The sequence below is a fragment of the Magallana gigas genome, chromosome 2, assembly GCF_963853765.1.
Source record: "Magallana gigas chromosome 2, xbMagGiga1.1, whole genome shotgun sequence".
Lineage (NCBI taxonomy): Eukaryota > Metazoa > Mollusca > Bivalvia > Ostreida > Ostreidae > Magallana > Magallana gigas.
In genome coordinates this window covers 31,458,068-31,479,801 of record NC_088854.1, presented here as the reverse complement: position 1 = coordinate 31,479,801, position 21,734 = coordinate 31,458,068, and the positions used below count along the sequence as shown (strand labels likewise).

Genomic DNA, 21,734 nt, shown 5'->3' with positions numbered 1-21,734 from the left:
CCTTATTTTAGAGAAACTTGTTAAATTCAGCTTATCCGCAGAAAATTCTATGTACCGGGAAATAACTTTGTGAATAACGGGCCAGTTATTGGTTCTTTATTATACTCAATATATAAGTGACGAATTAAAAGACATACAATTCTACTAAATTTTACCAAGGAGAAACAGACTTGCACATATTTCCGCGAGGTCTAGCGACAGTTACTGTTCCAAACACGTGAAATAAAGACACATACCAAAAAAATTCACAAAAAAGATTGGAAATCAATTGTCAGAATAACGTGCATATATCGTTAACGTTGAGTATCGCGTATGCCTGACCAATTTCTTTAAAAAATTGCGATATTAAATAATTTTCTTGTCAGTTATTACAATGTAGCGAAAAATTCGGTATTTTAAACACAACGCTAAAATAATATTGAGGGCAATTCTTGCAATGAATTTTTTTATCATCTCAAAACTGGATGGTTTGGAGAATTATTCCATATTATGCTAATAAAAAATATTTCGTTAAAACTTTTTTTCTTCAAAATCAGTCCAGATGGCTCTTTGGAACGACATTTCATATAAATAATTCTAAAGGGAATATTATATTGGCAGTCTTTTTATTTTGCACTTGAGTAAAATTCACAGAATAAATAATCCATGATCAATTATACGTATCACCAAATTTTACATCATAATAGTGGATAAGGCGAGAGAAGTCTCTAGTTTTAGGTTAAATCCTTCATTGATTTTTAAAAATCAAATATTTAAGATACACTTAGCCTTTCGAAGATATTGAGAGTTTTGGTGTAGCGTGGTTATCTGAATAATGTACACGAACCCTCTATCCCTGTATAAACTTTAAATATAGATTATACAGACCAGCCATTATGCACGTTTCTCAAAATCTAGGTCGTGCCATTTTCTTTTCAGTCTTTGGAACTCTAACTGCTTTGCCAAGGTAAATCCAAAATTCATTTTCAAATTCTATTATATAATTTTTTTAAACATCCTTTTTTATATTACTGAATTAGTAACCATCTTTCAGTTGGGAGCAACTTGAAGCAAACTTGACTCGCCGTAACTTCGACCTACCACCTTGGATACACACAGGTATCTCTTTACACGTTTTAGTATTACCTTGTATTTCTTGTGGTTCGGATTTATATAAAGAGAAATGACCGGAGAAGACCGATGAAAAAGAGACAGTGCTTTAAAAAAAAATAGTAGCAGAGTTTGTATCATTTTAAAATTGTATAAGTTATGAGAAAAGGTGGAGACGTATTGCCTATCATGATCTGAAATATTTCTTTTCCATGAAGTTCAACATTGAAAACTTTCAGTGTACACGTCGTTTATCATTTTCAGGTCAAATCACACAGGTTAGGAACCAGCTTCTGTTCACCTACATCCAGTCCGTAACTCTGACGGTAGGTGACCTCACTGACTGACACACACTCCCCCCCCCTTCCACCACCGCACCTTTCAAGTTTCAATCATTTTTAGATTACTTATATTACACTAAAATACTTTCTATGGTGATTCATTCGGGATATGAAGGTGGCGACATTGCAACTCCCCCCCCCAAAAAAAAAGCCCCCCCCCAAACCCCCCCCCCCCAAAAAAAACCCATAACCCATGTTAGCGTCAGGGGCCCAGAGTTCACTCACGGCCACGAGTGGACTCAGGACCCCTGACGTTGTGAGGATGTGTTATCTTGTTCATTTTCTATTTATAACATGATTTAGTTTAATACTTGTATCGATCCGTTGAATAATACTAGTACATTGTAGAACTTTTACCGTTTTGTTGAAAATAATATTAGTAGCCTATGACTGTATTATTCATTAATTGAAAAAAAGTATTTTTATTCGATAATCGATGGATTAAATTGTTAGAGACATTTTGTTAGTACATTTTGAACCGAATGAAAATACGTGAGGCGACAATTACCAACAAATGGTTCTATTTGATGAATTTTCAACGTAGAGAAAGCTTCAATTTAAAATGTCATGTTATTCGTAAAAGAGAGTGAAAGCAAAAAAGTAGGGGAAAAATCATGATCAACGAAACATCAAACATTAAGTGCAGCTCCTGGTCGATATTCCTCTGCTTTTTGCATTAAAGTTTCACATGCAGTTTCATAGCAACAATTCATCAGTTGGACCATTTCTATGCATTATACATATAAATAATTGATGAGAAATTTTGCAATAGTATGATCATCTATGGATTTTCAACTAACTATATAAAATTCTGAACAAAAAAAATGATGTAATATTTGCACATTTTGTATGCCGTCAATGGTAACAGAATGTCAACGGCCAATCATGTTTCTTTTTATTGCAAAAGTAGGAGCTTGCCTCGTCGTTTCATCTGATTCAGAAATGGGAGGACGTTCGTCTGCAATACGACGCCAGTTCCCTGAATTTCGCGGGGAAATACGTTTTGCTGGACCTAGACAAATACGTGATGATATGGACGCCAGATAGCTACATCAGCAACGCCATATCTGAAGTTCAGCACAGCGTAACCAAACCCAATGTATTCATACGCGTCTATCCTAACGGAACTTTAGTCAAAAGTACAAGGTTGGAGACAAATGTATTACATGCTTACTCTCCTAGCTGACATTGATTTACAGTTTCATAAATACTTAGTCTAGCTTTAACAATGTTCATGTGATAAATGATAAATTTACAGACTGACTGTTAATACGCCATGCCCTCTGACGTCACAAGGTTTTCCCCGTGGTTCTCAATCTTGCGAAGTTACAGTCGAAAGTTGTAAGACTTTCTTTAAACAGATATTCCAAAACACCAATTCAATGTTAAAACAAAACTCTTCACTTGAAAATCGACATTAACACGTAGTTTTTGTTTATAATTGACATACAACATACTTTTCAGATACCTATTCATCAACAGAAATAAGTATGACTTGGGACCAGACGAGTCCTTTTCGTTACAAGGGCGAGTTTTCTACCAGAGGGTTAAGTGTTACAAATATAAAACAGAACAGCTGTAAAGACACAACAAGTAATTACATTTCTATGGCTTTGTCCCAGAAATGCATACGACATATTAATAAAGACAACATAAAAATATCATTTTTTTTCTTCAGATGAGTACCCCTGTTTAAAATACGATGTCGGAATAGTGAGGGACTTCAGCCAATACATATTACGTATCTACGTCCCTAGCTTGTTCATCGTCATCTTGGGATGGCTGAGTATGTGGATTGACAAGGCTCAAGTCGGCGCGCGCACCAGTCTGGGCGTATTATGTGTTCTCTCCATAGTGACACAACTAGTGGGCGTGGTTTCTATTGGAAACGGACTAGACGGGGTGCTGGCCATTGACATTTGGATTGCAGTATGCATGCTATTCACCATTATGGCACTTTGTGTCTTTGCTGTTGTTCATAACATGAAAAGGAGAAGAGATAAGGCCAAAAGCAAATATCAGGTACAAAAAAACCCTATTGCTTGTCGACCCCAGTTATAATTAATGAATCATCGTACGCAACCGTTTTACTAAGCAATTCACTTTACATATACATGACATATGAACATTTAAAACCCCCCAGGAAAAACAGAGCATTTAATTAAGTGTCCTACGGAGGTAACAGTCGTTTTCAATATAGATTTTTGATGTCTGAGATTTAGGATTGTATCTGTGTTGCTTAGATTTAACCATTATCAGATCTCTTAATTTTTAGAGAAATAGAAGAACAAGTGCCGAGTGATTTTTAAGCCCAACTTTTCAATTTCATAGTTAGGCGAAAACTGTGATTACATTTGCTTTAAAATCATCGTCTCAAATCACGGTCGAGGTTTTGCGACGATGCCTTAAGGACGTTGGATCCTGCGATCAAAAGTCTTAAAGTTTTTTTTCCCAAAGTATTTTTTAAAAATCTACACACAGAGCTTAACCAAAATTCAAAACAAACATTTGGGATCTATATGCTTCATTTGGCGCTACGGTGTATTTAATATGACCTTTCTGTACTGAAAGTGCAGACTACACATAAATCGCTTTTCCCTCTATATTTTATTAACAGAATGAACCATGGCACCAAATAAATAAAAATAAAATTATCATGAAGAAAAATGTTACAATTTCTTCAGCTAATTGATATTTTGACCTTTTTGCACTGATCAAACGCTATTTTTATCTATTACCAATTCAACATGTAAGGAAATTATTTAAAAGTGTCAAACTTTTTCTCAAATTATGATAAACTTGTCAGAAAAATAAAACAAAAAGTAGGGGTCTATTATGTAAAATTTGAGATACCGGTATGGCATGAAATAAGCTGATTTTAGGCAAAAATTGGGATTCATTTTCCCTTGACATATAAGTTAAATTTGCCAATATAGGTCGATAGAAATACTGAAAAATTGTAAAATTATGTTTTTTGTAACAAAATGAAGATATGATATTCTAATGCGCAAACTATTTGAAAATTTTGTTTGGACTGAAAATAAGGAAGCTAAAATGGCGGTACTCTTAAACAACTGAGTTATGAAAAATGTGCATTGTCTTCTTAAAAACCCTCCGCCACAAAATATAGTCCCATACTAAACTCTGTAAATGTTTATTTTTCCATTACTGTTTTATTTAAGATAGTTTAATTGGCATTATAAAATTTGAATTAATGAGTAGAATCAATATATGATGCATAATTTCTAGAAAAGAGGTGACCCAAAATGGCTTCCCAAAAACAGAGGAACGAACCTCTTTAAAATGCACCAACCCGATTTAAAAAAAACGTTTTTATTCAATTTTTCTATCTTTTTTGTATTTCTTTTGTTTAATATGTGTAACAATGCAGCTGTAATCGAAATGTGTTGAAGGGTTGAACAGATCATGATGGGATGGTGCCTATAGTATCACTTTCAATGTAATAAAAACCTGAAAAATTTAATTGATTTAATTTTTAAAACACCTTCATACCCACTATGAAAATTGTAAGTGGACTAAAACGACTTTGTTCCTCTATTACATCCCAAAAAAAGTTTATTGTCTAATTCCAGGTCTATCTATTTAATTAAACATTAAATCGCTCAATTTTACATGTAAGTTTAATAGTGTCCAGCTTTCTTTCTATTTATTTAAACATTTGGTGACCATGAAGACCCATGGGCCTCTTGCTTTTTTAAAGAATGCTCTCTTTTGCAGGAGAACTCTGAGGCTGTAGAAGGCGATGAGCGTCCTTGCTGCCAAATCCAACACGGAAAATTACAGAACATATTCAGAGTTGTCTACCCATTCTTATTCATATCATTCAACATTGGATATTGGGCCTATTTCATAAACATTGACTAATGCTACAGTTTTTGCGCGATATGGAAGGAAAAGACAATTGATCTATAAATTTTTAAAAGATTCAATATAGTATTTAATTGTTTGTGTGCATGTATTAGAGGATGTATTAATTTCAAAGTTCCAAAGAAACCTAAATTCACGGATTATGGTTCCATCAGATTGCTTGGCCTTTTGAATAGGGTTTCTTGCGTCGACTTAATATTTCAATTAATCAATTTTTATTCTTTAATTTTCCATTTGCATTTGTATTATTTTCCATTTGCTCTGCATAAATTTCATATGTAAATTAATTCATCTGTATTGTATCTTAATGATTGTTTAAAAAAAGGACCATATTGTTCTTTACTCTTTAGTAGAGAACATAAAAAGTTTTGAAAATAATTATTCACCCCTAAGTACTAGTAGTTTATCACCAACATGCACATAGTGCTAATATCGATTTCACTGTTTGTAAGAGTACATGTAGATGTTCTTTTATTCCTGGAATAGTATCTCTAAAAATTCCGATCCAAAGAACGTTAGATAATAACAGTACTTGTATATCCTAAACCACGTCTGTTTCTTACGACACCAGATATGTGTACTGTCAAAAGATTTGAGATTTGTAATAAATAGATTTTAGCGATTAAGAAGGGGGGAGGGAAAGAGGGAGGGAGCAAACCGACCAAGACATGTGATCTGAAGCCTTCAATAAAATTGTGTCTAAATTGGTCAAAATACGGTGTGTTAAGCGACGGTAGCATGTTATTAGTGACGGCCGTACCCTGCCAATGTTGTTTCGAGAGATCGAGAGAGAGAGAGAGAGAGAGAGAGCATGCCTTTGAATAGCCGTTGATCATTTTTCAAGGTTTCGATCATTCCGTCATGCTGGGAATGTTTTTGTTTTGTTTTCAAGTGAAGTGAGCATGACGGTCTCAGTTTATCTACAATCATTTAAAATTGTCAGACACCAACGTTCTCTTCACATGATATCAAATACCACCAAATGAAGCGACTTAATTAAACACCTTCACAGCAGACGCCGAAAAAAAACCTCCAACTTCGTGTTGTGTTAAAAACTTAATTGATTTAAAAAGCAAAAATCCGCAAAGTTCATTGATAAATATTTAAGGAAAAAATTTGCAGAAGAATTTCGAAATAGAAATGAACAATTGAGGCACCGCGATTGGTTTCAACTTGAATGACCTTTAAATACTGGTTTTGCAGAAGGGGTTTATTCATATAAGCAGACAACACCCGCCATCATGCCCATTTCTTTATACCTAGCTTGTTCTATTTTCTCCACAGTGGTCGGAATTCTCGCTGCTTTGCCAAGGTAAAACGCTTCGCTTATTTTCGAATTTGAATATCATGCAATTTAAACACTTTTCTATGGATACATAGGTGCATGTATGTTAATCTTTTTTTTAAAAGTTGGGACCAACTAGAAGCAAACTTGTCTCGCGTTGACTATGATCTACCTCCTTGGATACACACAGGTAACTAGATGGACATGATCACTACCTAATTTTCCCCCATCATAGTTCTGATGCATAGCGAAATAAAAGATGATCAAGAAATATCTAAGATGTAGATGAAGACTGAGACTGACCTAAAATATAAATATACACTTATTACAAAGGGTTTTAAAAAAAACCCATAAATACCTTAAAATCAAATTTAAACGTGTTAGATACATGTATATCGAATGATGAAGTTTTAAAATTCAAAAGCGAATTTTTCTTGATCAAAATAACTGATAATTCTTGTTCTGCGTACGTTTGAGTTTGACACAGAAAAATCTCAAGTGTAGAACTTTTCTTTCATCATTTTCAGGTCAAGTTACACAGGTCAGGACCCAGCTTCTATTCACCTACATCCAGTCTGCAACCCTTACGGTAAGCAAGCTCCGTGGCTGATTAGTTAATCCTACCCCACCTCTTCTCTGGGACCACCCTTGTTCAGTCATCTTTCGACCATCAGGGTCAAATCCTTTTTTCTTTGCTTACATGTACGCCATTTTTAAATTTAACCAGCTCGCGCATCTCCATTTCACTCGATATACCGATATCGAGCCTGTAGCAATTCCCGATTGTTCCCAGATGATCAAAAAGTATATTTATATTGCAATAAATTAGGCTTTAAATTTGTAAAAACTTATAAATACATTGTACGTTTCTCATAATTTTAACTTATATACATGTGTCTTTTTGTTTATTTCATCGGACTTTTTCAAACTTTGAGGCATACAATGTTCTAAAATGATTGCATTATTGAAGTCAGTTTAAAATCTACAGGTATATTTACCCTTTTATCAATATGCAAGTACCTGCATGGTAATAAATTGAAAGCACAATGAAAAAAGTCCATAATACAACAATAGAATATTTGATAACTTTTGCTTTTTAGCCACAAAGCTTTAGGCAAAGATATGAATATGACTTTTCTCCCAAAATTAGGAGCTTGCCACGTCATTTCATTTGATTCAGCAATGGGAGGACGTTCGTCTACAGTACGACGCCAGCTCCATCATTTTTGCGGGGAAATACGTTTTGGTGGACCAGGATAAATACGCCACGATATGGACGCCCGATAGTTACATCAGCAACGCCATATCTGAAGTTCAGCACAGCGTAACCAAACCCAATGTATTCATACGCATCTATCCTAACGGAACTTTAGTCAAAAGTACAAGGTGACAGACAAGTTTCCTTTTCCTGAAAATAATATAGAATACCAAATGCATAAATCATTTTGATTTTGACCTCATTATATGACATACAATATTTTCTTTTAGACTGACAGTTCGAACACCATGCCCTCTGACGTCACAAGGTTTTCCACGTGGTTCTCAGTCTTGCGAAATTACAATTGAAAGTTGTAAGTTTCAATATGCCTATCGATTACATTGATAATCAATTGAATTTGTAATAGGTATTTTACAATGATTCAAGTTTTAAAGCATTAAAATATAATACGTTACGTTTCAGACACCTATTCAGCATCGGAGATGAGCATGGTTTGGGACCAACAGAACCCTTTTAGATACAAGCACCCGTTTTCCGCCAGTAGTTCAAGTGTAACAAATATAAAAGAAGGCAGCTGCACAGACCCAGCACGTAATTATTGGATAGGTGCCTTAATGTCTTGCAATTGAATATCTCAGATTTATAAGATTGAATAATCAAATACGGTGAATAATCAAATAAGGTATCTCACGTATCTGTGATTTTTTTTCTTCAGAAGAGTACCCCTGTTTAAAATACAATGTGGGGATAGTGAGGGATTTCAGCCAATACATATTACGTATCTACGTCCCTAGCTTGTTCATCGTCATCTTGGGATGGATGAGTATGTGGATTGACAAGGCTCAAGTCGGCGCGCGCACCAGTCTGGGCGTGTTAGGTGTTCTCACCATAGTAACACAACTGGTGGGCGTGGTTTCTCTAGGAAATGGACTAGAGGGGGTGTTGGCCATTGACATTTGGATTGCAGTATGCATGCTATTCACCATTATGGCTCTGTGTGTCTTCGCTGTTGTTCATAACATGAAACGGAGGAAGGATAAGTCCAAAAACAAATATAAGGTACACAAATCACATCGTCCTAATTTTTTACTTGTTGATTAAATGTAGGTCTGTAACATCCATAAGACTACATGTATTCTAAAAGCTAACAAACGATGTTTTTGTTGCAGGAGAATTCTGGAACTGAAGAAGGTGATGAAAATTCTTGTTGTAAAATCCAACACGGAAAATTACAGAATATATTTAGAGTTGTCTACCCTTTTCTTTTCATAACGTTTAATGTTGTATATTGGGCCTACTTCTTAAACGTGAATTAAGAAGAGCATTTATGAGTGTATTCAAAATAAAAACTAACAAAATTGTACTTCTGGTATATATATAATAAATATCAATATAGCTTGTCATCTGGTGTTTTCCATTTAATGAGTCGGAAATGATCCCTATTCACATGTACTTTCATGTACCTTTCCCACTTTAAAATGGCATGTTACTTACATGTACAAAATCTTATACCAGGTAAAATGAAACTGACATAAAACTTTCCATGCCACAGAAAATTTACCCCTTACAAATCAATGTTAATAATTAAAAACGACCTGTTTTCACAACAATAACATGCATATGTCTTTCATTTTATTGCTGCATACTTGTAGTTAAAAAAAAATATTTCACAAGATTTTAGGTGAATTTAAGGTTTTTCAGCTTTATAACAATTCAACAGAGCAAATTAACTGTTTGCTATAACAGTATGTCAGCTTATACACTGAAAATGACAAATAATCTTTTTCATGCGTTAGAAGAGTAGTATATATTCAAGATTTTAAAAAAATTATTCACTATTTTTCTGTTTAATCTGAGGTGCCTCATCTTTAAGGTGAAAGTTTTCCCAGAATCTTTCATCAGGGTCACTTATTGGTGAGGCTTTTTCTAATAAGTCCTCTAATGATAAGAGTTTAAAACTACAAGGGTTATCATTTGTTTCGTTTCCACTGGATGATTGAGTCTGAAACACAGAAAAAAAAATGTTATGCTAAATTTTTTTAGGCTTAGTTAATATAGTCAGATAAAAAGGGCATCTAATACTAAGTAGTCAACTAAATTTGAGTGGCAGTTGTCAAGTTATAAGCGTAATAGAGGGTTCACAATTCTTTGTTTTTATAAACAAAGCTCAGGTCATGTTTTGTTTACATTTTGAAAAAAAATTCCTAGTTTAGATCTAAACTGAATGTGGCAAACACTGGAAACTGTTATGTTAACAATAAATAAGCAGACAGAAACTCAGCTTGAAAAAGAGCTTTTAACGGTATATTGAACTGATGTAAACAAAGCATGGCACAAGCTCTGTTTAATTAAATAAGGGCGCTTTCCATTAATGTTGCTTAACTGGCTAAGTCATCCAGAGAGATGTCGTTAATGGTACGGTTGGCAATGTCACAATACTTCAACATAAATGATTTCAACATTGCAGCTTAAAACTAATACTTATCTTGAAATGAAGGCTACTTGAAGTTATAATGTAGTTCAATGTAATAGGACAAATCAGAGTTACAGAAATCCCCGTTTTGTAGAATAGGAAAACTTATTGCCATATTGTTTCCTGATATGCAATGGTAAAATGTGTTGCCATAATCACCAGCTGGCAATGCACCTTCCATCAATCAGCGATAAAGGCACCACCAGAAAATCTATCAAGTGGCAGCAATGCAGGTTTAATGGAAAGCACCCAAAGTGTCTATTGACAATTAAATTCTTTGATAGACTGGTATTTAGATAGACCAAATTTTGCTTACATTATGCTTTTGACCCACCTTTTGATTCTTTGCCACTACAATACAATGGTTGTCAAGAGAATGTTCTTCAAAAGTCCATTCTGAAAGATCCTCTTCATACACTCTCAACTTTGTATCTGTTGTTACTTTGTTTTCTTGCAAAAAGTCCATTTTGAATTCAAAGTTCAGTTTACTTAAATCGTATCCTATTCCTGTTCCAAGAGCTTTCACATAACTCTCTTTAAGACACTGAAGTAGATGACAATGAAATAACTTGTCAATGAATGAAATAGTCATGTAATCTTGTATATAATTGCCTTCTCAAGTAACAAAGTGTTACAATTTATGTTCATAGGAACAGAAATAACATACGTGTAGTAACAGAAATAAGTAGAACTGTGAAAAATACTGCACTACAAGCTAATAGTAGTGATGACATGTTCGAAAATGCAGGTATCACTTGATAATTATAGCCTTAATCTGGAAATACATTTATATAAACTGGGCCATATTAAATTTAAAAAACTATCTTTGAAATGTTACCAAATAGTATGTTTGAAAAATTCTTATGCATAGATTGAATTCCCATGAAATGAAAAAAATAAACTACTATTGGTAGTACCCATGGCAAATTCCATGCTAAGCATTTCAAAGCTTAAAATAAAATGCAATACTACCCAGAGTCTGTAGAATGTTTTCAGCTGCTCACTTTCCTTCGCTGATTTCCGTATCTGAATCCATTCAGAATCAGTGAACTGGCGCCTCATAGTATGGAAAAAATTTGGTACAGAAGTTTCTGCAAAATTGAAGAACAATGATTAAAGACCAATGACTGTTGTCTTGAACATATTAAGCAGATACTAAAGAGATTGTGTCAACAAATGTATGTAGCATTTAGTTTTTCTTTATACCTACTGACTTCATACTTCATGACATCCACACCAACCAATCCATCTTTAGTGGCTGCCAGAACTGCATAGTCTCCATGGTGAGAAACATTAAAACTAAAGTCTTCCTGTCCTGAATTTTCAAGGAAAGGTTTGCCCCTTTCTGTTCTTCCTAATTTGATTTCTGTACATGGTATGTGTAAGCAATCTGCAATTGCTTTTCGAATCAACAGCCGTCCAATCTTAAAATTTCAAATGAAAAAGTTCTTGCAAGAATTTTGACATCATTATTTAATTCAATCTTTATTCATAATAGACCTTCCATGACTGAAAAAGTTCTTGCATGAATTTTGACATCATTGTTTAATTAATTTTTTTTTTTAATATTGGACCTACCATGGCTGCTTTTGCATCTTTCTTAAAAACAAATCTCTGAATTCGGTCTTTTTCTTCACTCTGTATACACTGGCCACAAAACATCCACTCCGATCTTGTTGGCTGCCAAGTTCGGAAACTGAAAGCCCATTTTATCATTTTCTCGAGAAGCTATACAGTTCTGTTCAAGTACGCTACAAGTGAAATATCTCATGATAATTATATGTGTTTATAACGTGAATTAGATAGAATGTTCTTTCGTTAAAATGACAGATGTCCTACGGACCCGGTTTAACGATAGAATTTGTCCCATATACTCGCTTCGTAGCAAATAAAAAAATTATATCGCACTGTATCTCGCCTAAATTTTCATGATTGGTCTCAAATACCTGCAATGTTTCTTTTTTATAATCCCATATTACCACATAAACTGTTTTTGCAACGAAATCGCTGCAACTTTTATCATCACATTTGAAAATTCGCTATTATGGTCGCCATGTTAACGATAAAATCCAAGACATTCCGAGTGCAATTTCCGACAAAATGGCAGGTAAATTCAAACGCGTAGTTTAACAAAATGCCTTGGTACGACGCATTAAATGGATATTTTGTGGACTAAACTACATATGCATGTCCAAAAAGGTTTGTAATGTATTAAAATGTGTTTTTCCTCTGCAGATTATTTTTAACGGACTTAAAATCGACGCGAAGATCATCCGCTTCGCGGCTGCTACATTGCAAGTGTATAAGACAAATTCTTACTGTGACCTGAGCGTAGCCTGGTCACTGTAAGATTATTCTTTCTTAACGTGAATATATATAAAAATCTACAAAATACTTCAAAATTAATGCACCCCCCAAAAAACTCAAACAAATAAAAAAAACCTATAGAGGCCTATTCTATAGTTAACTGTTAAGTCAAATCCAGCACAAGTTCGCCACAAGTACTTGTACTCGTTACAAAAACTGTTACCTGATATTCAACATGAACACTCTATCTATGTTTATGATAATCAGCTGAAAAATTGTTCATCTATTTGATTACCATAAAATTATCAGCTATTTTAAAGTAACATGATCAACTTGGTTAGTTTATCAGCAATTCAAAGAGGAAGTAAACAAAGCTCGCTAAAACTTAAAACTGTGTCAATATGATTTTTATTTCCGGAAAAGGGATAGTTAGCCATTTTGCATAGTTTTATGGACCATCATTTGCAAATAAAAAATTAGATACTGCAGGCACGTAGCATCAGGGGGGGGGGGGGGGGGGGGGCCAGGGGGGGCCTGGCCCCCCACTTTTTCTCACATCAACTAATTTTTTTAAATTGACACATAAAAAATTGAATTATCATGGAGTTGGCCCCCCACTTTTTTTGAGGATGTAAAAAATTGATATGAGAATAAGGAAATTAGGATTGAAATTGAAGTTATATACTATGCCAGCCCCCCCCCCCCCCCCCCCCCCCCCCCCGGATTAGGATTTTGAAGATTTTTGGGAAAGTCTTATTTAATTTTTTTTTTTTTTTTTTTTTGCTTGTCAAGAATTTTTGGATGAGTCTGGCCCCCCACTTTCAAAAACGATGCTACGTGCCTGTACTGTAAAACAAAGATAATATACATTTTTTCTGCATCGATACTAATCATTCGAAGATCAATAATTATTTGTAAACTAGGAGGGACGAAACTCATTTTTCAGTTTTGAAAACAACTTGCATAGGTCTTTCTAAAAAATGAGTGCAGACTTTTAAATAAGAAGGAAATGGTGGTATTGGTTAAATAATACGATAATACATTTAAAAAAAAAAATACATAAACGTAGCTACAGATAGGGATAGGGAGGATTTTTTTCGCAACATATATAACATATATATATATTTTCCAAAAAAATTACTTATAAATAACAACTAAATATTGAATTATGAAGGTGTCAGTTCCCACTCCCCCTCCATCTCTAAAATTTGAAGTAAAAAAAAACACAAAAAAAAATTCGCAATAAAATTAAAGTTTAAAATACAACGCTCAGTGGCGTCGCCGGGAAGCACATTGAAAGTGTGTGTGTGTGTGTGGGGGGGGGGGGGGGCTAGACTAACCATTAGAAAAACCCAAATAAAAAGGTTACCCCCAAAATCCTGAACGAAAATGTGACGGCAGCGGACGGCTAAGCCCCCCCTCCCCCGGTAAGCCCCCCCCCCCCCTCCCCCGGTTCCGACGCCTATGATCCTAACCCAACTTACCCCTCCGTCCCCCCCCCCCCCCCCACCCCCATCTCCCAGGGATAAGGTTTTTGAACTTTCAGGGTTTTTTTTCTATTTGCTTGTCAAGATTATGGATTAGTCTGTAACCTATATTAATTAATATACATAAAAACACAAATTTACATACTAATATTGTATACATGTATATATCGTTTCGGTCGACTTCACGGATTAGAGATAGAAAGAAACAATCACAGTACAGCCCCTTATAAACAAAAGGTTTTAAATGCTGTAGATCTAGATCTGCTTTGTGTGATTATTGTGCCTTTGATTAGGTGTTACCTTTGCTTTTGGATCCGCGCCTTTCAGGAAATCTGGACAAGAGGGACCATGGCTAACGCAATATTTGGAGCAGCTATGAAAAAAGAATGCTTTCATTTCGAGGAGGGAGTGACCTTTTTAAATCATGGATCATATGGGGCGATCCCTATAAAGATACGAGATAGACAAAAACAGTAAGATTAGGTTACTCTCCAAATATTTCAGGCATCGGCCTTTACGAACTTGTTATCATATAACCCAACACATGAAAAATCTATGGCACGCCATGATAACCAAAATAAGCTAAAAATAGTTTCACAGTTGATAAACTATAGTTTTCAAACCGAAAACTATATGACTGAAACGATTCGTTTACTTTAATTAGTTTTCATCTGAAAAATCATATTTAACGGTTGTAAACTATAGTTTACGAATGCTTATCGAAGTTGGTTATTTTTTTGGTAAGCAAATAAACGTTAACAATAGAATTTGCTGATAAATATAGATTCCTGTCTGTAAATGATAATTTATAACCTATAACCACTATTTTAAAATTCAATCATCATAGGTTTATTTAAACAATAAAATGTTCTCTTTGGTGATTCATTCGGGATATGAAGTTGGCGACATTGCAGAAAAAATACACATCCCGAATATTTTTCTGCAATGATCGCTACCTTCATAACCCGCATGAATCATCAAAGAAAGCATTTTATTGTTTATATTTACATGTCTCTTTTAACTAATAAATAAATTGATTATAAAAAAGTAAGTAAAAATAAAGGGAATCGTATTCGGTATATGTAAATATAAAACTATATTTTTCAGATAGCGCTAATTCTGGTTTAGAGTTGATAACGGAAACTACAAAATATGCAACCGTGTTTTGATCATTTAAGGTAGTACGAAACACCCCTGAAATTATCTATTTGAAATATTTTCAGAAATACACAAAATAATGACTTAATATGATGTAAAAATTAATTATAGTCCATTATCTTAAGAAAAAAATATAAATCATACCCATCAATTACTCAAGGCCAAATAAAGTTAGGATACAACGTATTTCGATAATTTTGAAACATACATTTGGATGGTGTTCATATGATTCTTATGCAATTTAGCCTTATATCATTTAAAAATGCGTAATTTGTGTTCTTTTCATAGTGAAGACCTGAAATTTAGACACAGCCACCACCAGTATTTTAGCTTTATGTCAAACAAATTTCAAGGTCATATCATCAGGTCAAAGGTCAAATATGATGACGTCATCTAAGATTTTAATCAATTTATACCTCCGTCAAACATACTTAAACCTTAATTAATCTAAAACCAATGGTTAAATTTTCTTTATTTTGATATATTTTAATTACAGGGTCATGCCAATCATACTGTTAAATTTTATTCAAATTTGAATTATACATTTTCTTTTTAGATACCGTTAAGTGCTGCATATTTTCGTCTTAAAAGAGTATTCACAAGCACTAGTTTTACATTATATTGCATGAGAAATTATCTTAAGTTACCAGTTATAATTTATTTTAGTATTTTTAAGTAACAAGAATGTCTCTTGTTTAAATAGCAGCACAAATATTTGTAATATCTTGAAAAATAACTTAATGGCATAGAAAATTATAACAATGACTATTTCATTTTACACTCCACTGAGAGGATATTCCAATGTTAAGTTTGGGGCGATGCGGGCAAAAATTGAGAAGTCGGATTTTTTTTCAAATTTTACGTATTAAAAGATTTCATTCCAAAGAAAAAAATATAAAAATTTCAGAAAAATTGAATTATAGGAAAAATTTAGCTTACCTGTTTTGTACTACCTTAAGCTACGCTTACGAAAAATAACCATTTTGTAATCATATATATATACATTCACAGAATATTGTTTCAGATTACATGATGAGTTAAACTACAACCCGGACCTGTTCTACAGACAGACTGAGTACCAGCTGTACACGCAGGCCAGGGAGGCGGCCGCCAGATTTGTGGGCGCGGATCCAGAGAATTTAGTGTTCGTCCAGAATGCGACCACAGGTCAGATATGTCGCCAAATAACCATATATTTCGTATACTTAGACATAAATTGTACCTTATGGTTCCGATTGAAGTTTCTCAATACTAGTATTATATGAATACGTTTTTCAGGTGTTAACAGTGTTCTGAAGGCTTTGCCATGGCGAGATGGAGACGAGATTTTGACGACAGTACATACATACAGAGCTGTTGCTAATGCGTGTCGTAAAGTGGCAGAATTTTCCACAGGTCTGATATTTAAAAAAGCGAATCTATTCTCTGTATTCTTTCTAACCATCAAGAGATTTTTGTATACATGTTAATGAAAAAGTCACCAACATTTCTGTCATTGCGACTGCGATCGGCTAAAAGTTTAACACATTTATCTATTTTATTTTTTTTAGGCGGGGGTTGGGGTTTGAATAATAAATTTAATTTTCTTCTCTAGCTGTTTTAGTAATAAATATGCTTCATAAATAGCTAGAGTAATCTTAATTCCGAGCAGATTATATATTTTGTAACATCATTGACAATTGCTCAGAACCCGTATTAACATCTTGTGAACTCAAAACCATGGTTTGCGACGAGGTCGTGTTAACAGCAACAAATGATTCTATTAGTCAAGAATATTGTTCTTTACATTAAACATTTTAAATATTTGTTCTCTCAAATTACTGTAACTAGTAAGAAAACAATGCATGAACGTTTTAGGTGGACACATACACCAATTCGATATACGCTTCCCCATTAAGGACGAACAACAAGTGGTCGAAAGCATGACGTCACACCTTGACAAACATCCAAAGATCCGATTAGTTGTTTTAGGTAACGAAAGATTCAATTTGTTAGTTAAATAAATATTTGTCGTAAAATTTGGATGCTAGTTTTTTTTATTCGTCAAAAAATGAATCTTTCTTGCAGATCACATTACCAGCCCGACAGCATTAGTTTTCCCCTTGAGAGAAATGATTGAAGAGTGCAGAAAAAGGGGAGTCTTGGTGTTTATAGACGGAGCGCATGCTCCAGGGCAAGTGGAAATCAACTTGGAAGAGCTTCAACCCGATTTCTATACTGGGAACTTTCACAAATGGGTGTTCACGCCTCGAGGGTGTGCAATTCTCTGGATTGCTAAACAACACCATGATTGGTGTACTCCACTTGTGACGTCACATATGTACAAAAAAGGCGTTCAGTTGGAATACTTTATGCAAGGAACTCGTGACAATATACCATATTTCTTAGTCCCAGAGGCGCTAAAGTTCTTTTCTGAAATTGGAGGAATGGTAAATAATTATGTTTTGGTTTTTATGGTACGCAGTAAATAATATTTTTGAGTGAAAGTTACCGACAGGAGAGAAGAAAGCATGTTAGAACTCTCTTGTTCTGACTACATGTAGATCATTTTTGATTCATGACTTACTATTCAAGGTATTTTTTAAGGATTCGGTTCCATATAGGTCTGTTAGGGGTTATTCATTCGTTTTACCCTCACTCTATCCTTATATGTAAACATACTTTCGGTGGCAAATTGTTATTCAAGTTCAAATCTTATCACAACCATATATCCGTCATATGCAGGAGAAGATTCACCAGTACACGAAAGCTCTCTTGGACAACGTAACATCAATGATATCGGATAAACTAGGAACTCCAAAGCCGGAAATTCCGAAGTCGATGGAAGCACCATACATGAGACTAGTCTTGCTTCCAGAATACGAAGGATATCCAGCTGGAACACATGTAAGTAAGAAATACTTGGCATGAGACTGAAACTCACCTGTTTTGTTTTCCTGCAACACAGCTAAACAGAAGACATTTCTACCTGGTAGCACTCAATTTTGTCGGTATTGATTTGGAAATATGAAAGTCGATGATGAATGACGAAAGTCACCCTCTGACAGCTTTGAGGTCTGTGCTGTACATTTAGTATCTGCTGACATCTTGCAAAGATGGATGAAAACCCTCTCATAAAAACCTTCATTTGTAACACATTTTAGAACGCATGTTAAACAGTTGTTGAGATATCTTCAGTTGTTCTCATAATAAAAGAATTGTCAGATATCAGAAGAAAAAAAATTGGATATATGTTGAACAATTTTTTAAAACCATAATTAAGATAGATGTACCGGTAAGTTTATACTTAAAATTCGATCTTATTTTAGGAAGGAGCCGAGAGATTGATATTAGATCTGATGAGGAAGCACAGAATCAACACTGCCGTGTGTCCCGCCCAGGGCCAGCTCTACCTCAGGCTGTCCGCCACTGTCTACAACCAACTCTCTGACTACGAAAAAATAGCGGAGGTCCTCAACGCCTTACCCAGGAAATAAAATACTACAGACTCTCAAACACAAATCTTTTTCCTTCATATCTTGTAACTCATTAAACTAATTTATCATTATCTACAATATAAATAATAGGATTCTTTGTTTAAATAATGATCTCACACCATTATCTTTAAGGTACACCACCACAATGGTAAGAGAGATAATCCTTGCAAATTCTATATTCAATGAAATTATGTTCCAGCAAGGTATGCTGAAATAGGTTTTCATTAGCAAATTGTCTCTAAAACATCATGAAATGCGATTGGTTGGTTGGTTGATATGGCTGCACTGAATTTACAATTTGTTTTTTTGGTTAAACAAGTACAGTAAAACACGGTTATAACGAACACGCTTATAATGAATTAACACTTAGAGCGAAGTGAATTTCATTCCCCAAGACTCTTTAACATATTAAAAACTTGACAGATATAACGAATTACGCTTAAAACAGAGTAAAATTGCCCGTCCCTGGCACTTTGTTATAACCATGTTTTACTGTACATGTATTAATGATGATTTCTTGTGAAAAGTTCCACTACAAAACATACCCACACCTGTTTCCATATAATTAAGAGGACTCGAAAGTGGTGGTCACTTTAAGACACCCCCCCCCCCCCCCAAAAAAAAAATACAGAAAACAAACCAATATTAATACAACACTCAAGTTTTTGGAAAATCTGGTTTATTGTAGAAAGACAATATTGACAAAGAAAGGGACCTTCTAACACTAGTACTTCCTCAGTACATTTTACAAATTCACTGAAATCATTACCCACTACATGTTTAAAATTTTGCTGTATCTAGTACAAGAAAAAACATTTGGCACAAAAATTAAAAGGCACATGTAGAGGTTCAACCATTTCCTTGAAATTTCGTTAATAGGACATAAGAGAAAAATTATACATGTATATCATTAATAGGCAAGAATTTTTTGATTTTGAAAGAACTAATTGTATGAATAAGTAGAATTATAAGATTAGTAAACACACACATAGTTTACATTGGCTACCTGACATCACATATGCTTTGTAATGGATGGATTTTCTATTGAAACAAAAACCTAATAGAAATAATTTAATAATTAAGACACACAGATTCAGATCTCTGGACAATTACAACCCTAAATGTATAATTTATTAAACAAATGACAAAGAAATTCTCCATAATACCAACAAAAGAAAATTCGAATTGTAAGCTGAATGGGTATATTTTGATAGCACCATGCTTTCAAATTTCTACATAAACTTTAACAAAGGGGTTATTTCATTGATGATCCCCCAAAATGCCATTTAGTCAAGTTAGTTCACTATTGGGTAAGACTAATGGAAGGACAATGTATATTGCATGGATTTAAATTTTGCTATTCTAATACAAAAGTTGTCTTCCCTTACCAAGTAAACAATAATGAAAAGAGAAATATTTACCTTCTTTCCAAAAAGAGCAGACAAGGGTAAGATTTTTTTTTTGAACAATTACCTTCATATCATTATGACATATTCTATTTTAAAGTGATGAGCAGTCAGTAACTTGAGAGTTTCTGCCCAACTGCAATTACAGAGATGGTAAACATATACATACAGGTATATTCATATATAAAGCAAGTTCACGTGATACACAGGTCAATAATTCTCATGAAGTATGACACACATCGAAGACACTATACATAATGCTCGTTTAGATATTCTGACAAAATGATTTTACACTTATGAAAGGATTAAAAAAACAATGTCCATGCAAAAATTACATGTATATGTATTTTCATACTATGAAAATCTTTAATATGCATCCAATAAAAAATACTATGTACATTTATCTAAATTGTCACTAATATACATGAGATACACAATATGCTAAAGTTCATGGTAAAAAACAAATATCAAAACTGGGAAAGTACTTTGATCAACCTATTTTGTCTTTTTTTTCAAACTTGGAAAAACTTGTTTTAAAAATAACAACCTGTTTGTTTGTTATCACAATTCCAATACATTGAGGTGTAAAAATGAGGTAAAACTTGAGAGTCAAAAAATTTCCAACAACAGATTCAATTTGACACATCACCATCAAGCTTTGAACTGATGTGAATTCACTCCATGGGAGCCTATGAAATACATGTATCACAACAGGAACTTTTATTAAAATGTAAATCACAATTTGTTCAAAATGAGAATTTTTTGGTTAAAATTTGCTGATGTACCCACTGTACATGTATAAAAATTTTGATCAATTTTTTCTTCTTTTTTTTGACAGCTGCAAACCCACATAAATCATTCCTGTTATACAAATGCCCAATCCTTGCGAATTTCTCTGGTTGAAATTGACAATGCTTGTCCTATTAAAGTTCAAGGTTTACTCTCTCTATACTATAACGCACACTTGCCCATGTAACAGGCATGCCTTCAACATTACAAACAAACAATCTTTGAGTATTAACATGCTGACAATAAAAAAAATCATCTACATTTTACATATTTGTTCAGAAAAAAAAAAATTAAAAAATTCCATAAAGTTCCATAATCACATAGGACCAGTATGTGACTACTCTATACAAAATATCTGTGGTATAATAAAACGTTAGAACTACCGGGTTTTTTTTGCTAGATTTCCATTCACTATTGGGAACCAGGATTTTCAATTCCTATGTTCTTAAAGCACCCATCAGGTAGAGATTCTTTGATTTCTTGTATATTGTCCACCTCCTTTCTCAAATAAGCTAAATCGTCCTCGTACTGGGCCACTAACTGTAGGATCTTGTCGTTGGCCATCTCTAACCGACTGTACTGATCTTGCAGGTCTGTTCCCATCAACTCCTTTTCTGCCTCATCCAGCTCTCTCTCCAAATCATCCAGTTTGTTCACATCAACATTCACTAATTGACCTTTGTTGAAAAGAAAAATATACATAGAGAGCTTGATCCTTTTAAAAATTACCAGTTTTGAAAGTAAAACATTTTAATTAACAATACATGTACATGAAATATTATGTACATCACTACTTATTTTTTTCTTAGGGATAAA

The 21,734-nt window shown here is 34.0% G+C and overlaps 5 protein-coding genes across 7 annotated transcripts in view; 3 read left to right on the top strand and 2 right to left on the bottom strand.

Moving 5' to 3' along the window:
- Nucleotides 1–754: 754 nt before the first annotated feature.
- LOC105322309 (glutamate-gated chloride channel alpha) lies at nucleotides 755–6,006 on the top strand. The gene is made up of 8 exons (XM_011420948.4): nucleotides 755–946; nucleotides 1,034–1,098; nucleotides 1,354–1,415; nucleotides 2,341–2,576; nucleotides 2,689–2,771; nucleotides 2,895–3,023; nucleotides 3,109–3,452; nucleotides 5,169–6,006. The coding sequence occupies exons 1-8, from the start codon at nucleotides 876–878 to the stop codon at nucleotides 5,313–5,315; spliced, it is 1,137 nt and encodes a 378-aa protein (XP_011419250.3). The 5' UTR covers nucleotides 755–875; the 3' UTR covers nucleotides 5,316–6,006.
- Nucleotides 6,007–6,425: 419 nt separating this feature from the next.
- On the top strand, nucleotides 6,426–9,225 carry LOC105322308 (glutamate-gated chloride channel alpha). Its single transcript, XM_011420947.4, has 8 exons — nucleotides 6,426–6,630; nucleotides 6,729–6,793; nucleotides 7,131–7,192; nucleotides 7,754–7,989; nucleotides 8,092–8,174; nucleotides 8,285–8,413; nucleotides 8,538–8,881; nucleotides 8,992–9,225. Exons 1-8 carry the CDS (start codon nucleotides 6,560–6,562, stop codon nucleotides 9,136–9,138), a joined length of 1,137 nt encoding a protein of 378 aa, XP_011419249.3. The 5' UTR covers nucleotides 6,426–6,559; the 3' UTR covers nucleotides 9,139–9,225.
- A 280-nt stretch (nucleotides 9,226–9,505) lies between these two features.
- On the bottom strand, nucleotides 9,506–14,528 carry LOC117681502 (L-aminoadipate-semialdehyde dehydrogenase-phosphopantetheinyl transferase). 3 transcript variants are annotated; one of them, XM_034446346.2, is made up of 6 exons: nucleotides 14,390–14,528; nucleotides 11,874–12,046; nucleotides 11,506–11,719; nucleotides 11,268–11,386; nucleotides 10,630–10,839; nucleotides 9,506–9,824 (listed from the first exon to the last, which is right to left on the bottom strand). In XM_034446346.2, the coding sequence occupies exons 2-6, from the start codon at nucleotides 12,009–12,011 to the stop codon at nucleotides 9,651–9,653; spliced, it is 855 nt and encodes a 284-aa protein (XP_034302237.2). In that variant the 5' UTR covers nucleotides 12,012–12,046; nucleotides 14,390–14,528; the 3' UTR covers nucleotides 9,506–9,650. The 3 variants fall into 3 exon arrangements, with proteins under 3 accessions (XP_034302237.2, XP_034302236.2, XP_034302235.2); XM_034446345.2 differs by lacking the exon at nucleotides 14,390–14,528 and adding an exon at nucleotides 12,898–12,984 and having other exon boundaries at nucleotides 9,507–9,824; XM_034446344.2 differs by lacking the exon at nucleotides 14,390–14,528 and adding an exon at nucleotides 12,826–12,973 and having other exon boundaries at nucleotides 9,510–9,824.
- LOC105322307 (uncharacterized) lies at nucleotides 14,428–20,143 on the top strand. The gene is made up of 7 exons (XM_011420946.4): nucleotides 14,428–14,562; nucleotides 16,272–16,414; nucleotides 16,526–16,642; nucleotides 17,105–17,218; nucleotides 17,315–17,676; nucleotides 17,972–18,133; nucleotides 18,556–20,143. Exons 1-7 carry the CDS (start codon nucleotides 14,438–14,440, stop codon nucleotides 18,721–18,723), a joined length of 1,191 nt encoding a protein of 396 aa, XP_011419248.3. The 5' UTR covers nucleotides 14,428–14,437; the 3' UTR covers nucleotides 18,724–20,143.
- LOC105322305 (laminin subunit gamma-1) overlaps nucleotides 19,386–21,734 on the bottom strand; it is a 20,279-nt gene continuing 17,930 nt past the window's right edge. Inside the window, exon 27 of the mRNA XM_011420945.4 lies at nucleotides 19,386–21,595. Within this exon, the coding sequence (XP_011419247.3) occupies nucleotides 21,330–21,595 (266 nt within the window). The 3' untranslated portion in view covers nucleotides 19,386–21,329. The remainder of the gene's footprint in view (nucleotides 21,596–21,734) is intronic.

Coding starts and splice junctions, on each gene's coding strand:
- LOC105322309 (XM_011420948.4), top strand. CDS start 876: ATGCACGTTTCTCAAAATCTAGGTCGTGCCATTTTCTTTTCAGTCTTT. Junction 1,099..1,353: donor ACCACCTTGGATACACACAG/GTATCTCTTTAC, acceptor TATCATTTTCAG/GTCAAATCACACAGGTTAGG. Junction 3,453..5,168: donor AGGCCAAAAGCAAATATCAG/GTACAAAAAAAC, acceptor TCTCTTTTGCAG/GAGAACTCTGAGGCTGTAGA.
- LOC117681502 (XM_034446346.2), bottom strand. CDS start 12,011: ATGATAAAATGGGCTTTCAGTTTCCGAACTTGGCAGCCAACAAGATCG. Junction 10,840..11,267: donor AAACATTCTACAGACTCTGG/GTAGTATTGCAT, acceptor CATCTACTTCAG/TGTCTTAAAGAGAGTTATGT. Junction 9,825..10,629: donor TAGTGGCAAAGAATCAAAAG/GTGGGTCAAAAG, acceptor TCTGTGTTTCAG/ACTCAATCATCCAGTGGAAA.
- LOC105322307 (XM_011420946.4), top strand. CDS start 14,438: ATGGCTAACGCAATATTTGGAGCAGCTATGAAAAAAGAATGCTTTCAT. Junction 16,415..16,525: donor CGTCCAGAATGCGACCACAG/GTCAGATATGTC, acceptor TACGTTTTTCAG/GTGTTAACAGTGTTCTGAAG. Junction 17,677..17,971: donor TTTCTGAAATTGGAGGAATG/GTAAATAATTAT, acceptor CGTCATATGCAG/GAGAAGATTCACCAGTACAC.
- LOC105322308 (XM_011420947.4), top strand. CDS start 6,560: ATGCCCATTTCTTTATACCTAGCTTGTTCTATTTTCTCCACAGTGGTC. Junction 7,193..7,753: donor TCCAGTCTGCAACCCTTACG/GTAAGCAAGCTC, acceptor TCCCAAAATTAG/GAGCTTGCCACGTCATTTCA. Junction 8,175..8,284: donor CGAAATTACAATTGAAAGTT/GTAAGTTTCAAT, acceptor GTTACGTTTCAG/ACACCTATTCAGCATCGGAG.